The sequence below is a fragment of the Chiloscyllium punctatum genome, chromosome 3 (assembly GCF_047496795.1).
Source record: "Chiloscyllium punctatum isolate Juve2018m chromosome 3, sChiPun1.3, whole genome shotgun sequence".
In the NCBI taxonomy this organism is placed as follows: domain Eukaryota; kingdom Metazoa; phylum Chordata; class Chondrichthyes; order Orectolobiformes; family Hemiscylliidae; genus Chiloscyllium; species Chiloscyllium punctatum.
In genome coordinates, this window is record NC_092741.1 from 63,014,013 (window position 1) to 63,039,413 (window position 25,401).

Genomic DNA, 25,401 nt, shown 5'->3' on the forward strand with positions numbered 1-25,401 from the left:
AGGATATTATTTAAATCCTCCTTTGTGAGGACAGAACCAAAGTATGTATTAATTGGAATGCCATCTCTGGATTCCCCGTTATAGTGGTTATATTCCAACACTCATGTTTCGAAACATTCAGGAAGACATGCTCTAATTTTTCTTCTTTCTTGGAGATTAGGTTCAGGTTTCATTGGCAGCATAGGTAATAAAAAAAACAATAACCAGTAACTAAACTTAATCAATTATTATTTGTGACCTTAATCCTGCTACATTCTGGACATAAATTGAAGCACACGTTATCAAAAAAAACCACACATTTTTGAAGTGAATCTTTAGGGTGTAGGTTTGCTCACTGAGCTGTAGGTTTGATATCCAGATGTTTCATTACCTGGCTAGGTAACATCATCAGTGGCGACCTCCAAGTGAAGCAAGGTAATGAAACATCTGGATATCAAACCTACAGCTCAGCGAGCAAACCTACACCCTAAACCTCAAACTGAGCTACAAACCTTCACAAACCTTGCTGAAAGTAAATCTGTTTGATGTGAGCTCAATTTTGTTTTCTCATTCATCATGCAATAATCTCTCAATGCCTGTACACAAGTATGCAAAAAGCAGTTAATTGGAGTGTAATATTATTGTAAAGGTGAGCTGTGCACAGGAGTGACAAACTGCTGAGGACGGATGTTGTCAACCCTACAGAGTATTGCTGGACTTGACCAACACATGGTGTTATTTGAATAATTTCTATGTATAGAAAGCGTCACAATGTTGCTGAAGGGGCAACTGCACTCTGCCCCAGTAATAACTGGTGCGGATCCCTCTCATGAACCTCAACAAAAAGGCAGAGGACCATCTCTAAAGCATTAGCCTCCTGACAGAAAATCAATGTCTATCACTACATTTACTTCTTCTCGGTTACACACAGACAGAATCATTCAGAGTCATAGAATCCCTACAGTGTGGAAGCAAGCCATTCAGCCCATCAAGTCCACACCCATCCTGCGAACAGCAGCCCACTCAGATTCACCCCCAACCCTATCCCTGCCTTTCCCATGGCTAATCCACCTAGCCTGCACATACCTCAACACTGTGGGCAATTTAGCATAGCCTCTCCACTTAACCTGCGCATCTTTGGATTGTGGGATGAAATCAGAGCACCCAGAGGAAACTCCCACAGACACGAGAAGAACATACAAACTTCATCCACACAATCACCAGAGAGTGGAATGTGAGATGGTCCAGGTGAGACAGCAGTGCTAACCACTGAGCCACTGCGCCACAGAGATGCACCAGAACCGTAAATGGCTGACAAGGGCAAGCACTTGAGAAACATTACTGCCATATACACTTTCCCACAACAGTCAATTCGTTTCAACTTTGTTATAAAACCGGATAATCACAATTGCGGTACCTGTCACAAAATGCTCCTTATTACGCTGAGCCTTACAAAAGCAAGTGATTAACACTTAGCTTTTGTAAACAAGGTCATTGATGAGTACGGAAACCTTTTTAAGAGGCAGTGTCTGATTGACATTTGTAATGTACAATGTCAAAAATTACATAACACCAGGTTATAGGGACAATAAAAAAAAGCAGCCTCCGTTGTAGAGGAAGGTTACCAGTACTGGACCCAAGGCATAGGCCCTATGTATTCTAATCCAGAAAGCCAGGTGAAGAATAGATCTGGAGTACTCTTTTTTTTAATAAATCTGTACCTACAGATACATAGATTACTGTCTTACATTTCCAAATCCAACAACCACAGTTTCATCTGCTCCTATATACACAAGAAGAAATCAATCCCAATTAATATCCAACCACCTAATGACAATAACATATTCAATGATGACAGAATGAACACCATGGAGTTTTGGGTTTATCAATAGATGCAGTTTTTCTGCAAAAACTGATACAGACAGAATGCTGGAAAAATTGCTCCTTCTGCTTTCCCAGTTCTCTCAAAAACTAGTTTTCCATCTCAAATTGTTTCTCCCCAGGAGCACACATTGTGTGCCTCTGTCAATATAGTTTAAGCAACTGATAGTTTCGGTTACGAATATATATTGAATGAAATAATGCCACAGAACAGCTCAGTCAAAATTATATTCGACAGAATAAACGTGAGCTGTATTACTAAACAATCTTCTGCCATTGGTTCTGTTATCAATTCAGATTACCCTCAGTTTTGGCTAAGGTTTTGTAAAATGATTCCACTCCCAAACCCAATCTGATTACAATTGGCAACACACAAGCAAATTGTTTGGACCCATTAAATGTTTATTTTATGTTGAAATATTGAAGAGGCAAACTTAATTTGCTAGTAGGATTGTGGTAAAGTAAAGCAGGTAGTGTCTCAACTAGAACAATTTGTTAATATCATTCTAAACACGTGCATTTCACAATGCTTGTTAAGAACACTGTGCTTTTTGTGAATAAAAGCAGGATGCTGATGAGGCCAACTGCACAGTGATAGCATCTCAGTTCTGTGGTGTAACCCTACATTAAAAAAAACAGCATTTCACCTTTAACAGTAGTTTCTAAATGAGTGTTTTGCCTCTCAGTTGTTCTGTTCCTGACTCTCTGGTTGAAACTATTTCTTGAATATCAGCAAAATTATGCCACAGAAAACTATACAACTCCATACCTGTGAATGTTTCGGCACATGGATTGATTCCTGCAAGTCTTTTCGAAGTACCAAAATCAGATATTTTCAAGATTCCACTGTACGTGTTTATCAGCACATTATCACCCTGAAGAAATAATTTGTTTTTGTTTTAATAAGAACAGAAACTCCCTATAAATTAATTTTTATCATCAGTACTGCAAAGCTTGATTAAAAATCAAATGGAAGTCATAAAATCAATCCTCACTAAAATTTTGTGGCAAAGATTTTTGGAATAGACAAGTAACCTTAATCCACGAGTTACTCTTCAGTTCGAATTTTCTCAAACCATAACTTCTTGAAATATCATATCCAGTTACTGAAACACCTCAGTGCATATGAAGTGCAGATGGTAAGTGTCCAGTAAGTATACATGGTAAAGATGGTGGGGCGGGGGGGGGGGGGGGGGGGGGGGGGGAGGGGGGGGGGGGGGGAAGAGGAGAGGAAGGGGGGAAGTGAAATACAAAGGAAACTATGGAGGTAGAAAAGAGAACTCAGGCTATGTGCCTGGCTGCCATGGAGGAAAACAGACTAGTTCCTTTACAGGAATGTGCTCATTCCTTCCACGTTTTATGATAATCCACTGCACATGGGTACACAATGAGGCAAACATTCCCAAATATTTCTGTGACCAACTTGTCACTCCAAGTAACAGCATACATAAATCAGCCCTACTCACAATGTGAAGTACATATCTGGGCAGAGGAAGTAGCAGAATTTTTTTTTATTTAGGTCACTTAAAAGTTAAATTAAAAATTGCAAAGTAGAAATGATTTCACTTATTTCACCAATGTGTGCTTTTAAAAAGGATACCTCTGCTAAGAAATAAAAATTTTACAATCTGAAATATTACACAAAATTGGCTTAAACACGGGAGACAGAGTGATGGAGGAGGGTTGTTTTTGGGCTGGTGTCCTGGGACCAGCGGTAGTCTACAGGGATCAGTGCTGGGCCCACTTTTGTTGGTCATTTCTGGAAATGATTTAAATGAGAATACAGAAAACATGGTTAGTAAGTTTGAAAATAACAGCAAGATTGGTGGCATAGGGGGCAGTAAATAAGGTTATCTAATATTACTAAGAGATCTTGATCGACTGGGTCAATGGGATGAAGATTAGCAGATGGAGTTGAATTTGGATAAATGCAAGGTATTGCATTTTGGTTAAAAAAAAGGGCAGGACTTATACAATTAAAAGTAAGACCTTGGATAGTGTTGTAGAACAGACTTAGGGATTCAAGTACAGAATTCATTGAAGTTTGCGTACATATAGGTAGGGTGGTTAAGAAGGCGCTTGCAGTCATTGCTCACACTATCGAGTATAGGAATTGGGGCGTTAAGTTTAGATTGTAGAGGACATTGGTGAGGCCTTTTCTGGAAATACCATGTGCAGTTCTGGTCACCGTGGTATGGGAAGGATATTATTAAGCTGGAGAGAGTTCAGAAGAGGTATACCATGTTATTGCTTAGAGGTATACCATGCTAAGGGATTGGTGTGGGAAAGAGGGATTCCACTTCATGGGGTACTGGCATCAGTTTTGGAACAGGGGGGATCTGTACCGTGGGAACGGTCTCCACCTGAACCGATCAGGTACCAATGTTCTAGCGAAGAGGATAAATGGGGTGGTCAGTAGGACTTTAAACTTCTGAGTTGGGGGGCGGAAGGGAAAGTGAAAGCGACAGGGAGTATGGAGTTAAATGGAAAGATAAGCAGCAGGATAGCATGTGTCCAGGCGGATTTAAAATTGAGGCAGACTGGGAATGCAGAAAAAAGCAAGGATAGCTTAGGACATCATATGACTTCCAATATCTCTAATGATAAGAAAGTTAGCATTAAGGCACTTTACCTGAATGCTCGTAGCATTCATAACAAAGCAGATGAACTAATGGCACAGATCATAGTGAATGATTATGATGTGGTAGGCATCACAGAGACTTGGTTACATTGGGGTCAGGACTGGCAGATAAACATCCAAGGATTTTCAACTTATCGAAAAGACAGGGAGGTTGGCAGAGGGGGTGGGGTTGCCTTGTTAGTTAAGAACAAAATTAAATCTATGGCACTGAATGACATAGCGTCAGATGATGTGGAGTCTGTGTGGGTGGAATTGAGGAACCACAAAGGCAACAAAACCATAATTGGAGTTGTGTACAGACCTCCTAACAGTGGTCAGGACCAGGGACGCAACACATACCAGGAAATAGAGAAGGCATGTCAGAAAGGCAAGGTCACAGTGATCATGGGAGACTTCAATATGCAGGTGGACTGGGTAAATAATATTGCCAGTGGATCCAAAGAAAGGGAATTCATGGAATGCTTACAGGATGGCTTTTTGGAACAGCTTGTCATGGAGCCCACAAGGGAGCAGGCTATTCTGGACCTAGTGCTATGTAATGAACCAGACTTTATAAAAAATCTTAAAGTAAGGGAACACTTAGGAAGCAGCGATCATAATATGGTAGAGTTCAGTCTGGAGTTTGAAAGAGAGAAGGCAAAATTGGATGTAATGGTGTTACAGTTAAATAAAGGTAATTATGAGGGCATGAGAGAGGAACTGACTAAAATAGACTGGAAGCAGAGGCTCGTGGGGAAGACAGTAGAGCAAAAATGGCAGGAATTTGTGGGTATAATTGAGGACACTGTACAGAGGTTCATCCCCAAGAAAAAAAAATATCCAGGGAGGGATTAGACAGCCATGGCTGACAAAGGAAGTCAGGAAATGTATTAAAGAAAAAGAGAGATCCTATAAAGTGGCCAAGAGCAGTGGGAAATCAGAAGATTGGGAAGGCTACAAAAACAAACAGAGGATAACAAAGAGAAATAAGGAAGGAGGGGATCAAATATGAAGGTAGGCTAGCCAGTAATATTAGAAATGATAGTAAAAGTTTCTTTCAATACATGAGAAACAAACGACAGGTAAAAGTAGACATTGGGCCACTTCAAACTGATGCTGGAAGCCTGGTGATGGGAGATAAGGAAATAGCAGGAGGGCGGCACGGTGGCACAGTGGTTAGCACTGCTGCCTCACAGCACCAGCGACCCGGGTTCAATTCCCACCTCAGGTGACTGACTGTGTGGAGTTTGCACGTTCTCCCCGTGTCTGCGTGGGTTTCCTCCGGGTGCTCCGGTTTCCTCCCACAGTCACAAAGATGTGCAGGTCAGGTGAATTGGCCATGCTAAATTGCCCGTAGTGTTAGGTAAGGGGTAGATGTAGGGATATGGGTGGGTTGTGCTTCGGCGGGTCGGTGTGGACTTGTTGGGCCGAAGGGCCTGTTTCCACACTGTAATCTAAACTTAACAAGTGCTTTGCGTCAGTTTTCACAGTGGAAGACATGAGTAATATCCCAACAATTAAAGGGAGTATGGTTGCCATTACAAAAGAGATAGTGCTAGAAAAGCTAAAAAGTCTTCAAATTGATAAATCTCCTGGTCCTGATGGGCTACATCCTAGAGTTCTGAGAGAGGTAGCTGAGGAAATAGCGGAGGCATTGGTTGAGATCTTTCAAGAGTCACTGGAGTCAGGGAAAGTCCCGGATGATTGAAAGATCGCTGTTGTAACCCCATTGTTCAAGAAAGGATCAAGACAAAAGATGGAAAATTATAGGCCAATTAGCCTAACCTCGGTTGTTGGTAAAATTCTAGAATCCATCATTAAGGATGAGGTTTCTAAATTCTCAGAAGAGCAGAGTCTGATTAGAACAAGTCAACATGGATTTAGTAAGGGGAGGTCATGCCTGACAAACCTGTTAGAATTCTTTGAAGAGGTGACAAGTAGGTTAGACCAGGGAAACCCAGTGGATGTGATCTATCTAGACTTCCAAAAGGCCTTTGATAAGGTGCCACACGGGAGGCTGTTGAGCAAGGTAAGGGCCCATGGTGTTCGAGGTGAGCTACTGATATGGATTGAGGATTGGCTGTCTGACAGAAGGCAGAGAGTTGGGATAAAAGGTTCTTTTTCAGAATGGCAGCTGCTGACGAGCGGTGTCCTGCAGGGTTCAGTGTTGGGGCCACAGCTGTTCGCATTATATATTAATGATCTGGATGCGAGGGACTGGGGGCATTCTAGCGAAGTTTGCAGATGATACGAAGTTAGTGGACAGGCAGGTAGTACTGAGGAAGTGGGGAGGCTACAGAAGGATCTAGACAGTTTGGGAGAGTGGTCCAGGAAATGGCTGATGGAATTCAACGTGAACAAAAGCGAGGTCTTGCACTTTGGCAAAAAGAATAAAAGCACAGACTACTTTCTAAATGGTGAGAAAATTCGTAAAGCCAAAGTACAAAGGGATCTGGGAGTGCTAGTCGAGGATTCTCTAAAGGTAAACATGCAGGTTGAGTCCGTGATTAAGAAAGTGAATGCAATGTTGTCACTTATCTCAAGAGGGTTGGAATATAAAAGCACCATTGTGCTACTGAGACTTTATAAAGCTCTGGTTAGGCCCCATTTGGAGTACTGTGTCCAGTTTTGGTCCCCACACCTCAGGAAGGACATATTGGCACTGGAACGTGTTCAGCGGAGATTCACACGGATGATCCCTGGAATGGTAGGTCTAACATATGAGGAACGGCTGAGGGTCCTGGGATTGTATTCATTGGAGTTTAGAAGATTAAGGGGAGACTTAATAGAGATGTACAAGATATTACATGGCTTGGAACGGGTGGACGCTAGGAAATTGTTTCCACTAGGTGAGGAGACTAGGATCCATGGACACAGCCTTAGAATTAGAGGGGGTAAATTCAGAACAGAAATGCAGAGATATTTCTTCAGCCAGAGAGTGGTGGGCCTGTGGAATTCATTGCCACGGAGCGCAGTGGAGGCCGGGACGCTAAATATCTTCAAGGCAGAGATTGATAGATTCTTGTTGTCTCGAGGAATTAAGGGCTACGGGGAGAATGCGGGTAAGTGGAGTTGAAATGCCCATCAGCCATGATTGAATGGCGGAGTGGACTCGATGGGCCAAATGGCCTTACTTCCACTCCTATGTCTTATGGTCTTATTGCTGGGAATGGAGAGTTTGTGTTATAACGAGAGGTTGGTTGGCTATGACTTTTTTCCCTGGAGGGTAGAAGGTTGAGGGATGACCTTTTAGAGGTTTATAATATCTTGAGCGGCAGAGATCAGGTAAATGGCAGATGTCTTCTCCCAGGATGGGGGATTTCAAGACTAGGGAGTATATTTTTAAGGTGAGAGGAGAAATATTTTAAAAAAGACATATGGGGCAGGTTTTTGGTTTTACACAGTGGTTCATGTGCAGAATGAACTTCCAGAGGAAGTGGTGGATGAGGGCACAGTTTACAACGTTTAAAAGACAGTTAGATAAGTACTTAAATAAGAAATGTTTGGAGGGATATGGGCGAAGGGCAAGCTGGTGGGACTAGTTTAGTTTGGGATTATGGTCGGCATGGACTGGTTGGACCGAAGGGTCTGTTTCTAAACTGCCAGACCTGCTGAACTTCTCCAGCATCTTCAGTTTTAATTTCAGGTTTGTCACATCTGCAGCAGTGTGCTTTTTGTCTTACTAGGTCTCACATATTAGCTTTGCAGAAAATGAGGAAAATGCAGCTTGTGGGAAACTAAGTGTGACCCTGGGGATTAACAGTAACAGAGGAAAAACCATGGGGATACTGAAGGGATTCAGAGTTTAAATGTGGCTGGAGCTGGTAGGAATCCAAAACTGAAGGAACGTGGTCAGCTCCTGCCAATTTTCCAAGATCAAGAAGTCCTCAGTGCAAACTGCTGTCCTGCAGCTGGACAAGGGTTGGAGATGGGGAATATATTATACAATCCAATTTCCAGTCAGGCACCACTTCTGTTGCCAACATACTAAGTAGTATGACTCTGGTATGCAGAATCATCAATTTGTCAGTGTTTCTTTATGTTACAATCAAATCAACGGTTGCACCACAAGGGACTCGGAATAAATGCTTTTTAAAAAATATATGACGATTTCATTTTCATCGACAGCAACAAAATGCAAAAATATTAGCTTTTCAAGTTGCAATTATTTACTGGGTGGATCTCTATTTAGGCTTGTGTGTCTAAAATGAAGAAGGGTCTTAAAATATTCATGCTATGTTATATCATTACTAGACGACTTGATGCTCATGAGGTACAAAATGGAATTTGATCCATTTTCAAAGTGTCATACACTACCCTGTGAAGAATAAACTAATTAAAAGGCTTGAGCTTATCATGGCATATGACCTGCAAACTGTAGGAGTTTGATAGGCTATTTTACCAAGAAAGGCTTGTTGTAGGGTTTACTTTTTTAAAAAACACGTTGACAGTAAAGAAACAAATTCTGAAAACCTGCCAGAATTTATGTGCTTTTTATAGAGTCCCTATAATGTAGAAGCAGGCTAATCGGCCCATCAAGTCCATATTGACCCTCCAAAGTCATCCCACCTAAACCCAACCCCCTACCCTATCCCTCTAACCCTGCATTTCCCATGCATAATCCACCTAGTCTGCACATCCCTGGACACTATTGACAATTTAATATGACCAGTCCACCTAGCCTGCACATCTTTGGACTGTGGGAGGAAACCCACACAGACGGTGGGGGAGAATGCGCAAACACCACAATGAGAGTCGCTCGAGGGCGGAATTGAATCTGGATCCCTGGCGCTGTGAGGTAGCAGTGCTAGCCCCTGATCGACTGTGCTGTGCCATGGCTGAGGAGACTGTTGCCATTTGAAGGCAGCTTTGATCTAATCTCCCACTGAGAACAGGCAAGAACTGTGCCTCACCTCACCATGCCAAGAGATACGAGTGGATACAAAATGGCACTGTTGTTTGTGTTCATTGGCGGTGAGAGTAATTACAAATCTTGAATGATGACAGGAAATGGGCAATATTGGGTCTGCCATCCACAGATCTCCCTGTTGGTAGGGCAAGAAAATTAGGTAAAGAGTATAACTGGCAGCCAATCTGATAGAGCACTGAATATTGAGAAAAGTGAAAAGTTTCCCCAGAATGCTCTCACAGTCAATGATCTCCTGGTATTTGATTCCCAGTGGCAGGGAGTGATCTTTCTTTGGTCTCCCCTACTGAATTAATTGAACATTTTACTCTTGCACCTCTGCTCTTAACCAAGAATGTGGCTGAAGGACCTCAGAAAAACACTCTATTCTCCACTACCACAAAGGGATTCACTTATACCACGATAACATTTTTGAGTGAGAATGCTCATTTTTGGCAACTCTTGTACTTGAGGCCTCTGCTTAGTGAGAAAACTCCTGCTGCTTGCCAAACTGATTTCACACGGAAACTTAAACAACCCAGCCTGGATTCGGTAAAAGGACCTAAAAATGGAGTTCAGTCCCATGGATCCACCTGCCTCTCACCCACTTGAGAAAATGATTGCACCATCTATCGTGAATAGAACTTGGGAGACTTTCAAAAAAGAGAGATGAATGGGGTACAGACTAGGAACTAACCCATGAGAAATTAATACAAGGTATGCAAAGCTGGTGTATCCTGGAATATAGGAACATTGATGAGTAAATAAGGAAGAAACGGGAGGCATATTATACATCCAGAATCATAATAGCAACAGAAATCAGGAAAAGTATCTCAAATGCACAAGAAAGCGTTTCTTATTCCAGCCTTAGCCTGAGAGGAAGCTTGAAGAAAGGATGGCAGGCCGTGCTAAAACAAACAGGAAAATGTTCTTCAAACATATTAATTATAAAAGGTTAGTGAAGGATAGAATGGGACCCATAAGAAACAAGCAGGGTAAGCAGCTCACTGAAGCAAAGGGTATAGCAGACGTACTAAGTGAGTATTTTGCTTCTGACTTTACCAAATTAGAAGGTGGTGGCAATGGCCTCGTTGAAAATGTGGGTGCTGAGCAACTGAGCTGTATAGTGATAGATAAAGAAGATTGTCAGCTAGAAAGCTAGGAGTGAGATGAGGAGAAACTCCTTTACTCAGAGTTGTTAGCATTTGGAATGCCCTGCCTGGGAGAGTGGTGGAGGTAGATTCCATATAAGGTTTTAAGAGAGAGTTGGTTATGTATTTGAAAGTGATAAATGTAGCAGGCTATAAAGACAGAGCTGGAGAACAGGTCTAGCTGGGTAGCTCTTTCGGGAGCCAGTACAGATATAATGGTTCAAATGGCCTTCTTCTGTATTTTGAAGTTTATGATTCTATGTTTCAAGAAGGTATATGTTCAAAATTGAAACAAATGCATATCTTCTGTTAGAAACATAATTAATGCTCATTGGCCACAGTTTACCTTTATATCTCGATGAGCTATTTGATTGTCATGAAGGTATTTCAATCCTTCCAGGATCTGTTTGGTATAGAATCCAATGGTTTGTTCATTATCCTTCAAGGGACCCCATTTTGATCGTAAAAGGGCAGAAAGGCTGCCTGTTCATTCAGACATAAAGAAACAAGAGCATATCAGCATGTACACAAGAACATATCAAAACAACATAGCAGTACAAATGACCACTGGACAAATACCACGTGTGTGAATTTCTGTGGGTGTTCTTGCAATCAGATGGTATGACGTTTTTTCAAGATCTAAGAATTCATGGAGAAATAGTTTAATGGTTACCTCCACTATTTCTCTAAGGTCTCAGCAAACTTTCAATTGAAATTATAATGAACAATCTGGAGAATCCCTGTGAAATTAATGGCGTACATTAAATTATTTTTTAATTTGCACAAAATAGAAATTAAGACTGGCAACCTACAAGGTTCACAGTAGCTATTCTTCCTAAACTTCAACTAAGTAATTCAAAACAGAACAATCACATTAATGCTGAAGAAAGGAGAGGAACACCTTCATTTGCGTCTTGCCACATTCTCAAGGTGTTCAAGATTTGAAATATGGCCAACTCTTTCGTAGGCAGCATTAGCAGGCAGTTTGCACCTGACAGCAAAGACTAAAAACAACTGAATATCTAGTAAACCCATGTAGACAAGGAGAGTCATAGAATCATACAGCACAGAAACAGACCCTTCGGTCCAACTGGTCCATGCTGATCTGATATCCTAAATAAATCTAGTTCCATTTGCTAGCATTTGGCCCATATCCCTCTAAACACTTCCTATTCACATACCCGTCCGGATGCCTTTTAAATGTTATAATTGTACCAGTTTTCACCACTTCCCTGGCAGCTCATACCATACCCACATCAATCACCTCTGCGTGAAAAAATTGCCTCTCAGTTGCCTTTAAAAATCTTTCCCCCTCACCTTAAACCTATACCTTCTAATGTTGGACTCCCCTGCCCTAGGGAAAAAGTATTGTATATTCACCCTATCCATAACCTTCATGATTTTACAAACCTCCACAAGGTCACCTCTCAGTCACTAACCCTCCAGGGAAAAAAGCCCCAGTCCACTTGATGTCTCCCAATAGCTCAAGCCCTCCAACCCTGGCAACACCTTTGCAAATCTTTTCTGCACCCTTTCAAGTTTCACAACATCTCTCCTATAGCAGGGAGACCAGCTTACTGCAACGGTACAAGGTACTGGTGAGCTTACATCTGGAGTACTGTGAGCAGTTTTGATCCCCTTATTTAAGGGGAGATACCAATGCACCGGAGGCAGTCCAGAAAAGGTTCATTAAGATGATCCCTGGTATGGAGAGATTGTCTTACCAGCAACAGTTAAACAGATTGGGACTCCACTTACTGGAATATGGAGAGATAATCTCATTGGATCATACAGGGATTCTTAAGAGGCTTGACAGGGTAAATGCTGAGAGGATGTTTCCTCTCATGAGGAAATCTAGGAGCAGAGGGCATAGTCTCAAAATAACGGAGTGGTAATTTAAACCTGGGATGAGGAGGAATTTCTTCTCTCAGAGGGTTGAGAATCTTTGGAACTTTTGCCACAGAGATCTGTGGGGGCAGGGTCCTTTTGCACATTAAAGACTGAAATAGATTAAGTCTTGCTCAATAGGTGAATCAAGGGTTACAGCAAAGGGCAAGAAAATGGACAAGGGGAATGTTGCATCAGCCATGACCCTATTTAATGGCAGCCTACTCCTGGTCCTATGATCAGGATGTGTAAATCCAGTCCAACTTCACGGTTAACTATTGCCCCATTGGAAAATCCAAGCCTTGGGATTGACCAATGAGCTGTTGTGATTATATTAACAAGAATGTGTTATTGATTTTCTAATGGACACAAGCATCAATCATTTGAATACCACCCATCTGTGGAGAAAAGGCTTCATGTTCTTTGTGAAGAAAACATGGATCAAATACAAGCGACCGAAAGTGCACACATGATCAGGCACAAAACCACATGGTTAACTTAAATCGAGATAGAAGTCACTATCTCTCAAATATTCTGTAAAAGATATTTCAATAAACTGATAGTGTTAAAAATGTTATATGGAAATTCATGTTCTCAAGTTTCATCCACCACAAAATGACTAAAAAAAAATTTGATGGCATGACATTTAACTTAAACACACTGCACTTTCAAAACTTTCCCAAAACTCAGGATGAACCTAGATCAGAACACCACATTTAAAATGGATATAATCAAAAAATACCTCCAGGAACTTGCTCCATAAAGATCTTAATGAAACCGTTTTCACTAATAGAGCCCAGGTATTGCACAATGTTCTTATGTTTAAGGTGCTTATGGAGAGCAATTTCTTCATGCAGAGGTTGGGAATACCTGAAAACATCGACAGAAACACAGGAGATCAGTCCCTTAATAACCAAAATCACAAACCTACTTTATCCAATTTTAACATTTTCAAAAAAAAATAGACTGGAGCAGAATTTATCTACATGTAGGAATAGAGCCCATGTAGTACGAGATCTGAAAATGCACTCTTTTAAAGAGTTGGGACCTTACTAAATTTGCTTGGCCACCAATAATGTCGAGGTCTTTAGATGACACTTCAGTTTATCACTTTGTGCTACCATTGAGTCAAGATGCCAAGTTGTCAATTATGTCCAAAGCTGGGTAGAGGATGACTAGGATCAAGATGCTGTAAAGCTTAGACTGATGATATCCAGAATATTCTGTGGCGAATAGACCGAGGTAACCAAGGATACAGCAGCTTGAAGCAAGGAGCAGTCCAAATGCATCTGGATATAGTCACTGGCTGAAGGATTTTCCTGGTTCCTGGTAATGTGGTGGGTATCTGGAGAAACATTGGGAAGCATAGGTAGGATGGCTCCTTGATTCAGTCCCAACCTCTTTGGGAAAGATGTCTAGTAACAATAATGGCTGCTTGACACATGGACATCTTGCTGACAGTGAAGAGGTTGCTGCATGGGGAAATGGCCTACCCAAGGCAAACCAGGGAGCCATGGCCAAAGAGGAGGGTACAGGCAGGGAAGGGCATCTCTACACCTCTACATGTTGTTGCCAAGGACCCTAACAGTTTGACCTCTGCTTTGCACATTTTTATTTAATGCTCTGAGGCGTCTTGCTGTCTAAGGTGGTGTGCAAGACCCAGCTCTCCAAGTTTTGCTACGAGGTTTCAGAGCTGCCAGCCCTGTCACACACTGAGAGTTTGCCACTGTCCTTAGTGAAATGGCAAGGCTGCAGGCAACCAAATAGGAAGCCTTGGATAATTGTCGAACCAGTTCTGTTACCCTTGATTTTGGGTCTCTGAAGTTCTTGGGAAAATCTATCCAAGATGTTAACATGCTCACTTCGGCTACAGAAAACGGTTTGAAGTCTTACTTCAGAGACTTGAGCACATAATCTAGGCCAATGCTTCACTGCAGTGCTGCGGGAATGCTGCATTGACAGAGGCACCATCTTTCAAAAATTCATTAAATTAAAATCTATATGCCCATTCAGATGGACAGAAAAAATCATTTGGCATCGATAAATAGGAACAGGGAGTTTTCCTGGTATTTTGACTACTGTTTATCTTTCAATCAACAATGTCAAAAAAGATTTTTCCAGAAATTATCTCACTAGGATCTTGCAGTGTGAAATTTAGCAATTATTCCAATTCAAAATTCCTGCATTAATTAGCTGAGACACTTGCTGATGTTACGATAGGGTCTATATAGATAAATTATTTCCTTTCCTTCTTTCCATACTAGATTCTGCATTATCACTGAAAAGCTGGCTGTACTGGTGATAAATCACTGAGTATTCCTAGCAAAGCCAGATGTACAGTGCAGTTCACCTTGCTCAGTCCAAAAATGGGATAAACATTCGTCTTCAGTGCCTGGGCAGGAAACATAACCAGATGCTGCACAGGAAGAAAATCTGGGTTCAGCAGTCTGGTTCTCCATCAAAATGAAGCCCATTTGATTTAACTTTCATTTAAATTGACAGAAAGAAAATGAAGTTGGCTCTGTTCTCAAGTATTTCCCCTCCATCTTGTACAATTCAAAGTTAAAGCTTTTCACCCAAGGACTGAAGATTTGTCGATCTATACCAATGTGCATCAGCTCCCAGCTTCAGAAGGGCATCCTCACTACATTATACTGTCAAGAGAATGGTAAATTAGTGCCAACTAATTTTTGTACTGTAGGCCCATTTCACCATGAGCATGAGTCAACGGTCAAACACAATATGTGTTTGCATCAATCTAGGGATATTGTGAAACCATGGCAACATCTAGTGCCTTAGATCTTTTTAAAGGAAGGAATATTTTTATTTGGAGACCTTGCTACTAATGGCATCTCTCAATATATCCACTGTCACAAAAAAATGCCTTCGTTGCCAAATGCTAGGTTTTTCTCATGCTACAGTTCAAGATTGCTAACTTGATAAAATATCTGATATCACATTATTCATTCAGTTTACACAGACAATTGTTTCCTCTCTCAAGGTATTCACAGTTACTTGCCTGCTGTCCCTTTCCGGGATTTCTTTGATGGCAATTCTGACCTGATTGCTGAGGTCTCTACCTGCATAGACCATTCCAAATGTCCCTTTTCCCAGCACCATCTTTTCACCATTCTCATCATATTCATAATCGTACTGTTGGGCACAAAAGAAAAAAAAAATTGTTCACCTTCTAGTTTCATCAATTTCCTTTTTTGTACTTACATTTCTTCTACAGCTTAATTAATCTACACATGAATAATCTTGGCGTATAATTGCTTACTTCTTTTCTACATACATTTACCTCCTTTGTCATGCTTTGATAACAGGAAAATCTGAGTCAAGAGTTCACAATGGGGATGCATCATGTAAACATTTCAACAAACAGAGCTCCAAACTGCAATTTAAGGACTATCACATTCTACTTTGTGGGGTCAATTTTGACATTCAGGAACCAATTTGCGAAGTGTATTGATGAGCATTCCATTCTGCATGCTGCACTACTCAGGCACATCACCTGTCACACACAAAAAAAAGTGGTCACCAAGCCTCAGATTGTTTGAATTCTACATGCTGTAACCTGAAAACATTCTGTTATTACATTATCTTCCTGCAGACAATGTGTGCGCAAGAAGGAGTGATTATGATTTTGTGGCATTGGCCTTAGTTGAATTTTCAGGTGAGCAGAGGATGCCAAACATTAATCTTGAAGCAACCTGTTGCACTTCACTTCAAGAATATCAGCCAATTAACGTCAGAAGAGGGCCATTGATAAGTGGGAGATGGTGGCACAGTGTGATGTCACTGGAGCGATGATCCAGAACCCCAAGTTAATATTCTGGGAATATGGGTTTGAATTCAACCATTGCAGATAATACAATTTGAATTCAATAAAAAATCTGGAATAAAAAGCTAGCCAAATAATGACCATGTAAACACTGTAAACAGATTATTGTAATAACGCATCTGGTTCACTCATGCCCTTCAGGGAAGGAAATCCGTCCTATGTGACTCTAGACTGACAACAATGTGGCAGACTCTTAATTGCCTTCTGGGCAAACAGGGATGGGCAATAAATGCTGCCCTGGACAGTAATGCCCACATCTTGTTAAAGAATGTAAAAAAATGTACTCATGGGAGATAGGCCACAGTGCTGATATAAGGTAGGGCTGACAAAGCTTGTGAGGAGCTAATAGTCTAGACCCATAAATGAAAAATATATTGGTAACATTTTTCTGGTCATTTCCTGTTTAGACATCCAATCCATATGAGTCATGTAATTTCACTTTAACTTCCACCATGTTCAATAAAATTGCAACTGGGTCCAATCTACATTGTCAATTGGACTGTGATTTGCATGGGAAAGAGGCTCATCACTTGTTTCTTTAGCCCCCAGTTGTAAACTTGTGAAATTTATAACAAGCCAATCATTAAGGTAAATAGACTGACCCCATGTTAAGTTTCCCACCATCCCACTGTAACTGATGTTCTCTCTAGTAACAATCAGTACCAGTACCTGAATTGGTAGGTGTGAATTTATTCCCTTCATGGCATGACTCAACAAACTGTCACGTTAGAAGAGTATAATAGTCATACAGTCAACTTCAGTCCAACCTGTCTATCCTGACCAAGTTTCCCAAACTAAACTACAAGCTCCAACTTACCAGAAAGAAGGCCATTACAAATTACTAGTGTGAAAAATCAAAAACCTTCAGCAAGATGTTTCACGTCCGCATTAAATTAGACCCGAATTCTGGCAAATCTTTTCCTCACCCTCTCGAATGATTTCACGTCCATCCTAAAGTACGCTGTCCAGGTGAGGACAAACTAACATTTTATCGTGGTTCACCATTGCTGCCATGCTTTGGTTATCTACGTTTCTATTTCCAGAATTCCTAACTAGTTTGGAACACAATTGCCATTTTGTTGCTGTGTTTGTGACAATATTACAGAACTCTCTTGCTAAGAGCACCGGGAGTTTATCTACACCATACAGACTGCAAATTCAAAAGGGTAGCTCACCTACACCAAGGGCAAATAAGGTGTACAACATATGCCAGTCTAACCAATGACACCCACAGCCCTTTAAAGGAAATCAAAAATTGAGAAGATTTGTAAGGTTATGTTTTAACCTGCCGTCTTTACTGAAGGTAAAATAGAGTAGTGGAGAGGGACTTGTGACCTCTCAGTCATTCTGCTTACGTGAAGACCAGTTAAAAGAAAGGTGCACATTTTTAAACATCTGGGGATAAAGGAAAAGGCAGATAGCCTTCCTTTTGGTGACTCCCTTCTCCTGGTCAGTGCCACGGTGAACCTTCCATTGATATTAAATTTCTACACATCTCTCTATCTCTTCAGTCAGCCTGGCTGCTCAAAGTCCTGAAGGCAAAAAGAAATGAAGGCCTATGAGGAGAATGCCAGGGTGTGGGACTAGTTAAATTGCTTTTGCTAAGCACCAGCCAAATATTACAGCTATAACACTATAAGAAGTAGTAAAGTGTTCAGCCTATCAAGATTGCTGTCACTCAATGAATTCAGGACTGATCTGGCAATCTTCAACTCCACTTTTCTGCCTTTTAACACAGCCCTGAATTCCCTTACTGTCTACCTCAGGCTTAAATATACATAATGACATCCCTTTATGGTACAGTTTCATAGATTCACTGCTCTGTCAGAAGAATCTGGACAGGTTCAATAGTCTCCTTCTTTGCTGTCATCAATTTATGATTCATAGAAAATTGACCTTTTGAAAAAGTGCCAACTCTCGGCTCAGTTGGTAGCCTCTGAAGTCACTAAGATGCAGATTTACTTTCCACTTGTGAACTTCGACAATTTGGGATGTTTCTAAAAATGCACTTGGTGTTGTAAAATGGGAGAAAGGAAATAATTGGCTTGTGGGGCATGGGAAGAGTGGAGGGCAGTTCTTCCCAGAGGCTCACTTTGTACACAGACTATTTGAAATTAGATTGAAAGAAGGTGATGGAAAAATATGAGATACCTGAAGGGAAACTGGAAAGAAATAATTGGGGAAAGGGGCTTAGAAGTGGCTGATGAAACTCAATGTCAATGTAAGGTGATTCATTTGGTTAAAGTTTACAGTGGTGAGTGGAAGTTGTTTTGGTGCCCTCAGAGAGCAGAGGGAGGGTCAGAGTGCAGGTCTGCAGAACATAGAAAATAGCATTTCAGTTTGACAAGATCAAAAAGAAGCTGACAGATTTCTCAGTCTTATTATGCAGATTGAAAGTATAATACCCAGCAGGAATGATGACCTAGTAAGAAACAATAAGATCACAGTTAAAGTATTGTACACAGCCACAAATTCCACACGAGAGGAAGGATATACAGAGACAGATGTTAGAATGAGTTCTCAATGCAGGTTCACTAGAACATTATCGTGCATGAGAAAAATGCAGAGATAATCTAGAATTTAAACTATGGGTGAATGTAAAAAGGTAGAGTGAATACATGAGAACATTAAGACAAAACTAAATACAAGAGATTTAGAAGAGACAGCAAGCGGAACTTACCTACTTTATCGTGGGGCTGTGGAGAGGCCAATAACATACAGCCTTTGCCTACAGTGCTACGCTGAACTATTGAAGTTATTTTGAAGGCAATACTTATATAATGTATTAACCTGGTTCAACTTCAATTTTATTTAATGCCTCACTTTCACTTCACTTCCTTTTTAAAATGCTTATGGAAAAATTAATTAGGCAATTAGAATTGGCAAAAAACATTGCTAATTTATATTCCAGTCACGAACCATCACCACCCACAGGAAGTTAAACAGGTTAAGTGAGTGTGAATGCATATGAGACACAAACGATTTAAAGTAAAAGTAAACCTAACAGTTAACCACCCTCAGTGAGTTCTGCAAACTCCAGGAAAACAGCTTAGTCCAAACTGGGCTGTAAGGATTTACTGTAACAAATTACACAACTGTTGCTGGAAACTCACTGATTGAAAAGTTGCAACAAAAAGACATTAAATATTTTCAAACAGATGTTTATCCTTATTTACAGGCCTAAAACCCATGAACAAAGTTTAAAATTACCTACAAAATCTCCCACCAGCCAACTGCAATTCTGAAATTCTTAAACTCAAACAGTAGGATATAACAAATCAAAGGTGCCATCAAGAGTATATAATATGCAAGGTTGCAGAAGGCCGAACTCCATTCCTTTCAAGTCCTGTAATAAAATCCTACAGAAACAAATAAACTTGAAAAATGAAAGCTCACAGACAAATAACAATGCTGTGACAGAAAAAGCTCAATGAAAAAATCTAATGAAGCTCTTGGCAAGAGACTGCCATTACATTGTTTGGGACCGTCAAGTCAAGCTCTCAGATGTAAAAATATGATGTGAAAATTAATTTGCAATGGCATTGGGAATTCTGTTCTGGCCATTTATTAGAAAATGGAAGGAAGACAGTTTGTGAATGAACTCAACCTCATTTCATATTGGCTGACATCCAGATTGGAACCCACTCTAAGCCCAGACATGTGTTTGCTATCTGGTACAATTTCAGCAATTTACAATAATACCAGGAGTCCAGTTTGGAACACATCCAATCCCATAGGACCACAATTTAGTTGCATCAATTCGCATAATTTCAGCTGTAATTACATTCTTTTGGTTAAGTCCTAATTTGAAAGCAAAAAATTAACAATACATCTGACGTGAAAGGCATCACTCCTGACTGGATAATTCACAAATATAGATATCAACAATTACTTAAAGTACATTTGGAAAGTACAAGTCAGGATCAAGTCTAGTGCAAGTGATGGAGATTGCAAAAATGTTGAATAAATGGTGATGGTTTTGAAGTGTCAAAGAAAGAAAATTTGATGACTTTAGTTACATGTACTGTTCAGCATGGATAATGCACCAAGTGAACAAAACAAAGGGGCATGAATTTTAGAAAATATATCTGTCAGACATACCAAACTACTGAAAATGTGAATAAGATTCATTTTTTAAGAAGTCAGTAAAACCATGAAGGATATCCCCACAAAGTGATCAAGGTTTGAGGCCAGAAGAAGTATCATCTTCAGATCAAATCTCATGAGTTCTAAATGCATATGACAAAAACATTCAACCTGTTCACATCCTGGTTAAATTCTGATATCTTGGGCTAGAAAACTTAATTAGATATTTACACCGGTCTTGTAATTCCTAAAGTTAACCCACTGAAAAATGCAAAATTAATTACTAAATCCAATTTGTGGCATTTAATCCCAAAACACAGAAGCTAATAACATATTTATAAGACTATAAGATGGATGAGCAGTAGTAGGCCATTCAGCCCATTGAGTCTGCTCCACCATTCAATAAGTTCATGACTGATCTGATGATCCTCAATGCCACGTTCCTGCCTCTCCCTCATAATGCTTGATTATCTTAAAATTCGGTCTTATCCTTGAATATACTCAATGATCCAACCTCAACAACCCTCTGGGGTAAATAATTCCACAGATTCACCTCTGTCAGAGTACAGATTCCTCTTTAATTCCATTTTAATGGGTGACCCCTAACTCTGAAATTATGCCCTCTAGTGCTAGAATCTCCTACTAGGAGTAATAACCTTAGCGCATCTACATTGTCAAGTCCCCGAGGAATCTAATATGTTTCAATAAGATACTCACTCATTCTTCTAAGTTCCAACAAGTGCTTTCTCAAAGTGCACAGCCTCTCCTCACAAGAAAAATCTTCCATACCCAAAATCAACCGAGTGAACCTTCTTCAGACTGCCTCCAATATCAGTATATCTCTCCTTACATTAGGGGCCAAATTTGTTCACTGTATTCCAAATGCAATCTGATGAGTGACTTGGATAGTTTTAGGAAGACTTCCCTGTTTATATTAACCATTCCCTTCAACATTTCATTTATCTTTTTTTATATCGTGCCTTTGTCGTAATAAATCGAACAAGGCCTTTGGTAAAAGCATTATAAAGCCAAATAAGTCACAAAATTAGATATTAGGTGAGATAATCAAAAGCTTGGCAAAATAGGTATGTAATGTTTTAAAAACAGAAAGTAATATGGAAAGGTGGAGGCAGGAAATTCCAGAGCTCAGGGTTTGGGCAACCAATGGTGGGGTGATTCAAATCAGGGATGGCTGAGAAGCCAAGAGTAGATACGCACAGATATCCTGAGTGACTACAAAAGTCCAAGGAGCTCACAAAGATAGGGAAGGATGATGCCACGAAGGGACTTGAAAACAAGGAAGAAAGTTTTAAAAATAAAGGCATTTATTGAATAGAAGCCAATATAACTTGACAAGAAGAGAAGAGAGATAGGTGAACAGGACTTAGTGTGAAGTAAGACAAAGGCAGCAGTGTTTCAGTATCCCTCAGGATTATGGACAGTAACATTGGGAAACCAGTCAGGACTGTGTTAGTTTGGTCATAGCTACAGCTAGAGGGTTTTCAGGAGAAGACAAGTGGAGACAAATTAATTTAACCAATAAAATGACGTATTTCTGTGAAGAGGTTTTAAGTATGAAAATGAGACACAAATAAATTGTGTAATTGAAAAGGAAATGAATCAAAGTGAGGAAGTGTCATGACTGAGATGAATTGGATACCTTCCACGGTGAAAACACCTTGGCATGGATGAACTGGACCAAAGGATCAGTTTCCGTGCTGTATATCTCTGTGACCTGCCATCTATCAAGTATTTCACTGCGGACAGGTGGGGTGTATATTAAAATATTTAATGTGGGTCCCAACTGGGAGCCTGATTTGAAACCAGTTCATGCTGTGCAAGTTTTATTGGGCTTGGAAACTCAGAAGCTGCCAACTCCCTAAACCAAGTGATTTTCTCAGTATTTCCTGTTGGGCATGGAGGAGCAAGGATACTTTCCCCAGAATACACATTGGAAGCTTTCTTTCTTTCTATTTATCAAGTCCAAATCTTCGTATCTCCCTTGCTGTCCTAATCAGCTTCTCTCAAACCTCACCATTACCTCAAACCTGATCTCCAGCTCTCCCAATCGTTTCTTTTTATGGATGACAAATCTCTTACCAATTACCTGAATATTTTCAAAGTTCACTAGCTAAGACTTCCTGCTACAAAGTAATTCACTCTTTCACCCACTGACCAGGTTGCCTGTTTGGCTGGCAGGAGGCTGGGCTACAAGCTCTTGATAACTTCCCGTCATTAAGTTCAACAGGTTTTTTTGTGGGCTTGGTCTTGGTTCATCAGCTATTTTCAATTACATCCCCTTCCCAAATATCAGGCCAGTACCTTAAGGAGCAGGTTAGGCATAGTGTGTAGAATGGCCCATTTTCAGCTCAATTATACAATGAAAATCAATAAGCTGCAGTTCAATACAAAGTAATAACATGTTCAGGTTCATGGACCTGAAACACTTCATTTGTTTATTACTCCAGAGATGTTGTTACTTGTGTTTCTGGAATTTTCTGGGGTTTTTTTGTAGAAAAGATTGTCTTACCTCCAAAGCATCTCCTTCCGAGTCACCTTCCTCGGCACCCTTTCCTACCTCGTCGGTTATAGAGTTCACCATTTCACAGAATCTGAAAACAAACATTGAGAACACAGATGCTCATTTTTATTGACAAGTCCTGTTACTCATACCTCTGTGCTTTTATGAATTGGTCTGTCCTTTCAATTATGCCCATTGTATTTTTCCGTTATAAGAAATTCTGGTTAGTAATCTTCACCACCAAACTGCAACTTCTATTCGCTGCATTTTATTTCATACCCCATTACATTGGAAACCTAATGTACCCACAAAAAACAAATTAAATTCAAAGAAGATAAACATATTATTGGAGCAAAGTAAATTTCCCATAATTAAAAAACTTCTAGGTATGGAAATGTCCAGCACTATACTTAGACTGACCTAAATTTGCATGCTCGATTATGGTCATATTTAACAGTATTATATCTGGAATGTTAGTTCACATTTTTCTCTTGACTTTTTCAGCCAACTTTAAATGAAGAAGTGACAATTTCATTAAGGCATATAAATCATTGCACAGTTCTGCCCCAATTAAACAGTGCAAAAAGAAAACGTCATATCTTTTACTGCTGCAGAAACTTTGCCAGTGTTGTGAAAAATGGCATACAAATGAAGGTAATCCAAATTTTTTTTTTGATTTCATGAAAATTTTAAATATTTTGATTCCATTTGTCTTCGGATTTTAGATTGCATTGCAAAGCACTCTGTGGTTTTTTCATATACTTTCTCAGACGGATTTCACTGCAATTTTTGCCAAGTAACCAAAATAAAATTAATCTGGTTTTCCTCTAAAGGTTCTTAAACACAACCTCAGATCAAGCTGAGAATGTCATTAAAATGGAAGCTTTAAAACATTATATTGACAAAACCGCTTCTGTTTTTACATTCTGAGCAATGGCACTACAGTCCAAATTAAATTAAGGCACTCTAAAATGCTTCATTTAATCATCGAAGAGAAAGTCACAAAAGTACTGAGCCAATGAAAGCACTAACTCTGTGAAAATTAGAATTCTAATGGTATAGTGCACTGTACCTATCAACAATACCATTATTGACTACCGAGCTTACACCTTAGCAAATTCCCACATAACAAGCTGCTAGAGCTCACGACAGCTTATTTACACTAAGTGGGTGGGAAAATCAGATGAGTCAGGTACACACCCTCAACTAATTACTTGATTATAAATAGCATTTTTTCACAATAAATTATACATCATGCCTTGCAGATAGGAATTTGCAGCCTGCATGAAGCTGAGATTGTTAAAATATACTTACCTCTTGCAGTGTAGCTCTGTGCAAAAATATATCTGAAAATCATCTGAATTATGCAGAACATACAGGAAGCAACAACGCTCATCACATTTTGAAACACTGCAACATCAAGAAGACAATTTTTCAGGATAACAACCCTATACCCACACTTTTCCAGCAGATCACAGTTTAGTTTATCGTTTGACATAAAATCTTCAATACATAAGTAAACATTTTGGATCACAGACCATAAGTAAATGAAGCTGGTTAAACTACACTCTCACTTGCACCTTAACTCCTCTTCAGGAATTCACACAGTTCTCATCACCCACTCCCTGTCAACTCAGTCATTACAAAAATGTTGTTTGGTACTACTCCTTTCCAGTTTCTTCACTCAGCCCACATGCTATTGAATAAGGTGGGTGTAACTGTAGCAAATCCGGAGGTTCAATTAATTCAATTTAGCAAAATTTACTGGCTCCTAATCTTTGTCTGGGACAAGGTAACATCAAATCTAATGGTTATCAAAGGAACCTCGATTATCAGAACGAGATGGGCAGGCACTAATTTGTTCGGACAATTGATTATTCGGTTAATTGACTCTATGCCTCTCCTCTGGTGCTCAGAGTTTTCTGAGGAGTTTCCTATTTCCTCGCTCTGCCTGCCTTGCTCCCTCTCTCTGTCTCAGGGTTTGTTTCGGAGCAGAGAACACTTGTGTGTAAGGGACCTGCAGCATTACTGAAGCCCCTGCCTGCCCACCCCGCCATCAGTTCAATGGGATTGACACAGCGAACACTTGCTAAGTCTGTTCCCCGTTCAGGGGGCTAGGCAGCAGCACACTTCGCTGAGCCCCTGCCCATCTGACCCCAACCCCGCCCCCGTCTGACCCCCCACCCCCGTCTGACACCTACCCCACCCTCTCTTCGAGGCAGCTGAAATGGACACCAACAGGAAGACTGCTGCAACCTTTGGGGGGTGCCTAAAAAAAAACACACATACACACCCCTTTTAACTGCAATTTTTTGACAGGTCCCACCTTTGCCCCAAACAGAATAATGTTGGAGAGATTATCTGGGGAATGAGGGTTTAGGGTACGCCCATGTTGAACTCCAGGGAAAGTGTGGGGAGAGATATAGAGGGTGGTCAGTCATTTGGAGACAATGCCTGAGCTCCCATCAATGTCCAGGACTATTCTCAGCAGCATTTCAGTAAGCAGAGTTCATTTTTAGTCATTGT

The 25,401-nt window shown here is 40.3% G+C and overlaps 1 protein-coding gene across 1 annotated transcript in view; it reads right to left on the minus strand.

The window, feature by feature from the left end:
- map3k5 (mitogen-activated protein kinase kinase kinase 5) overlaps window positions 1-25,401 on the minus strand; it is a 186,942-nt gene that overhangs the window by 54,280 nt on the left and 107,261 nt on the right. The window contains exons 13-18 of the mRNA XM_072554378.1: window positions 24,190-24,285; window positions 22,885-22,966; window positions 15,444-15,577; window positions 13,167-13,294; window positions 10,884-11,020; window positions 2,630-2,735 (exon numbers count right to left, since the gene is read on the minus strand). Of these exons, the coding sequence (XP_072410479.1) occupies window positions 2,630-2,735; window positions 10,884-11,020; window positions 13,167-13,294; window positions 15,444-15,577; window positions 22,885-22,966; window positions 24,190-24,285 (683 nt within the window). The remainder of the gene's footprint in view (window positions 1-2,629; window positions 2,736-10,883; window positions 11,021-13,166; window positions 13,295-15,443; window positions 15,578-22,884; window positions 22,967-24,189; window positions 24,286-25,401) is intronic.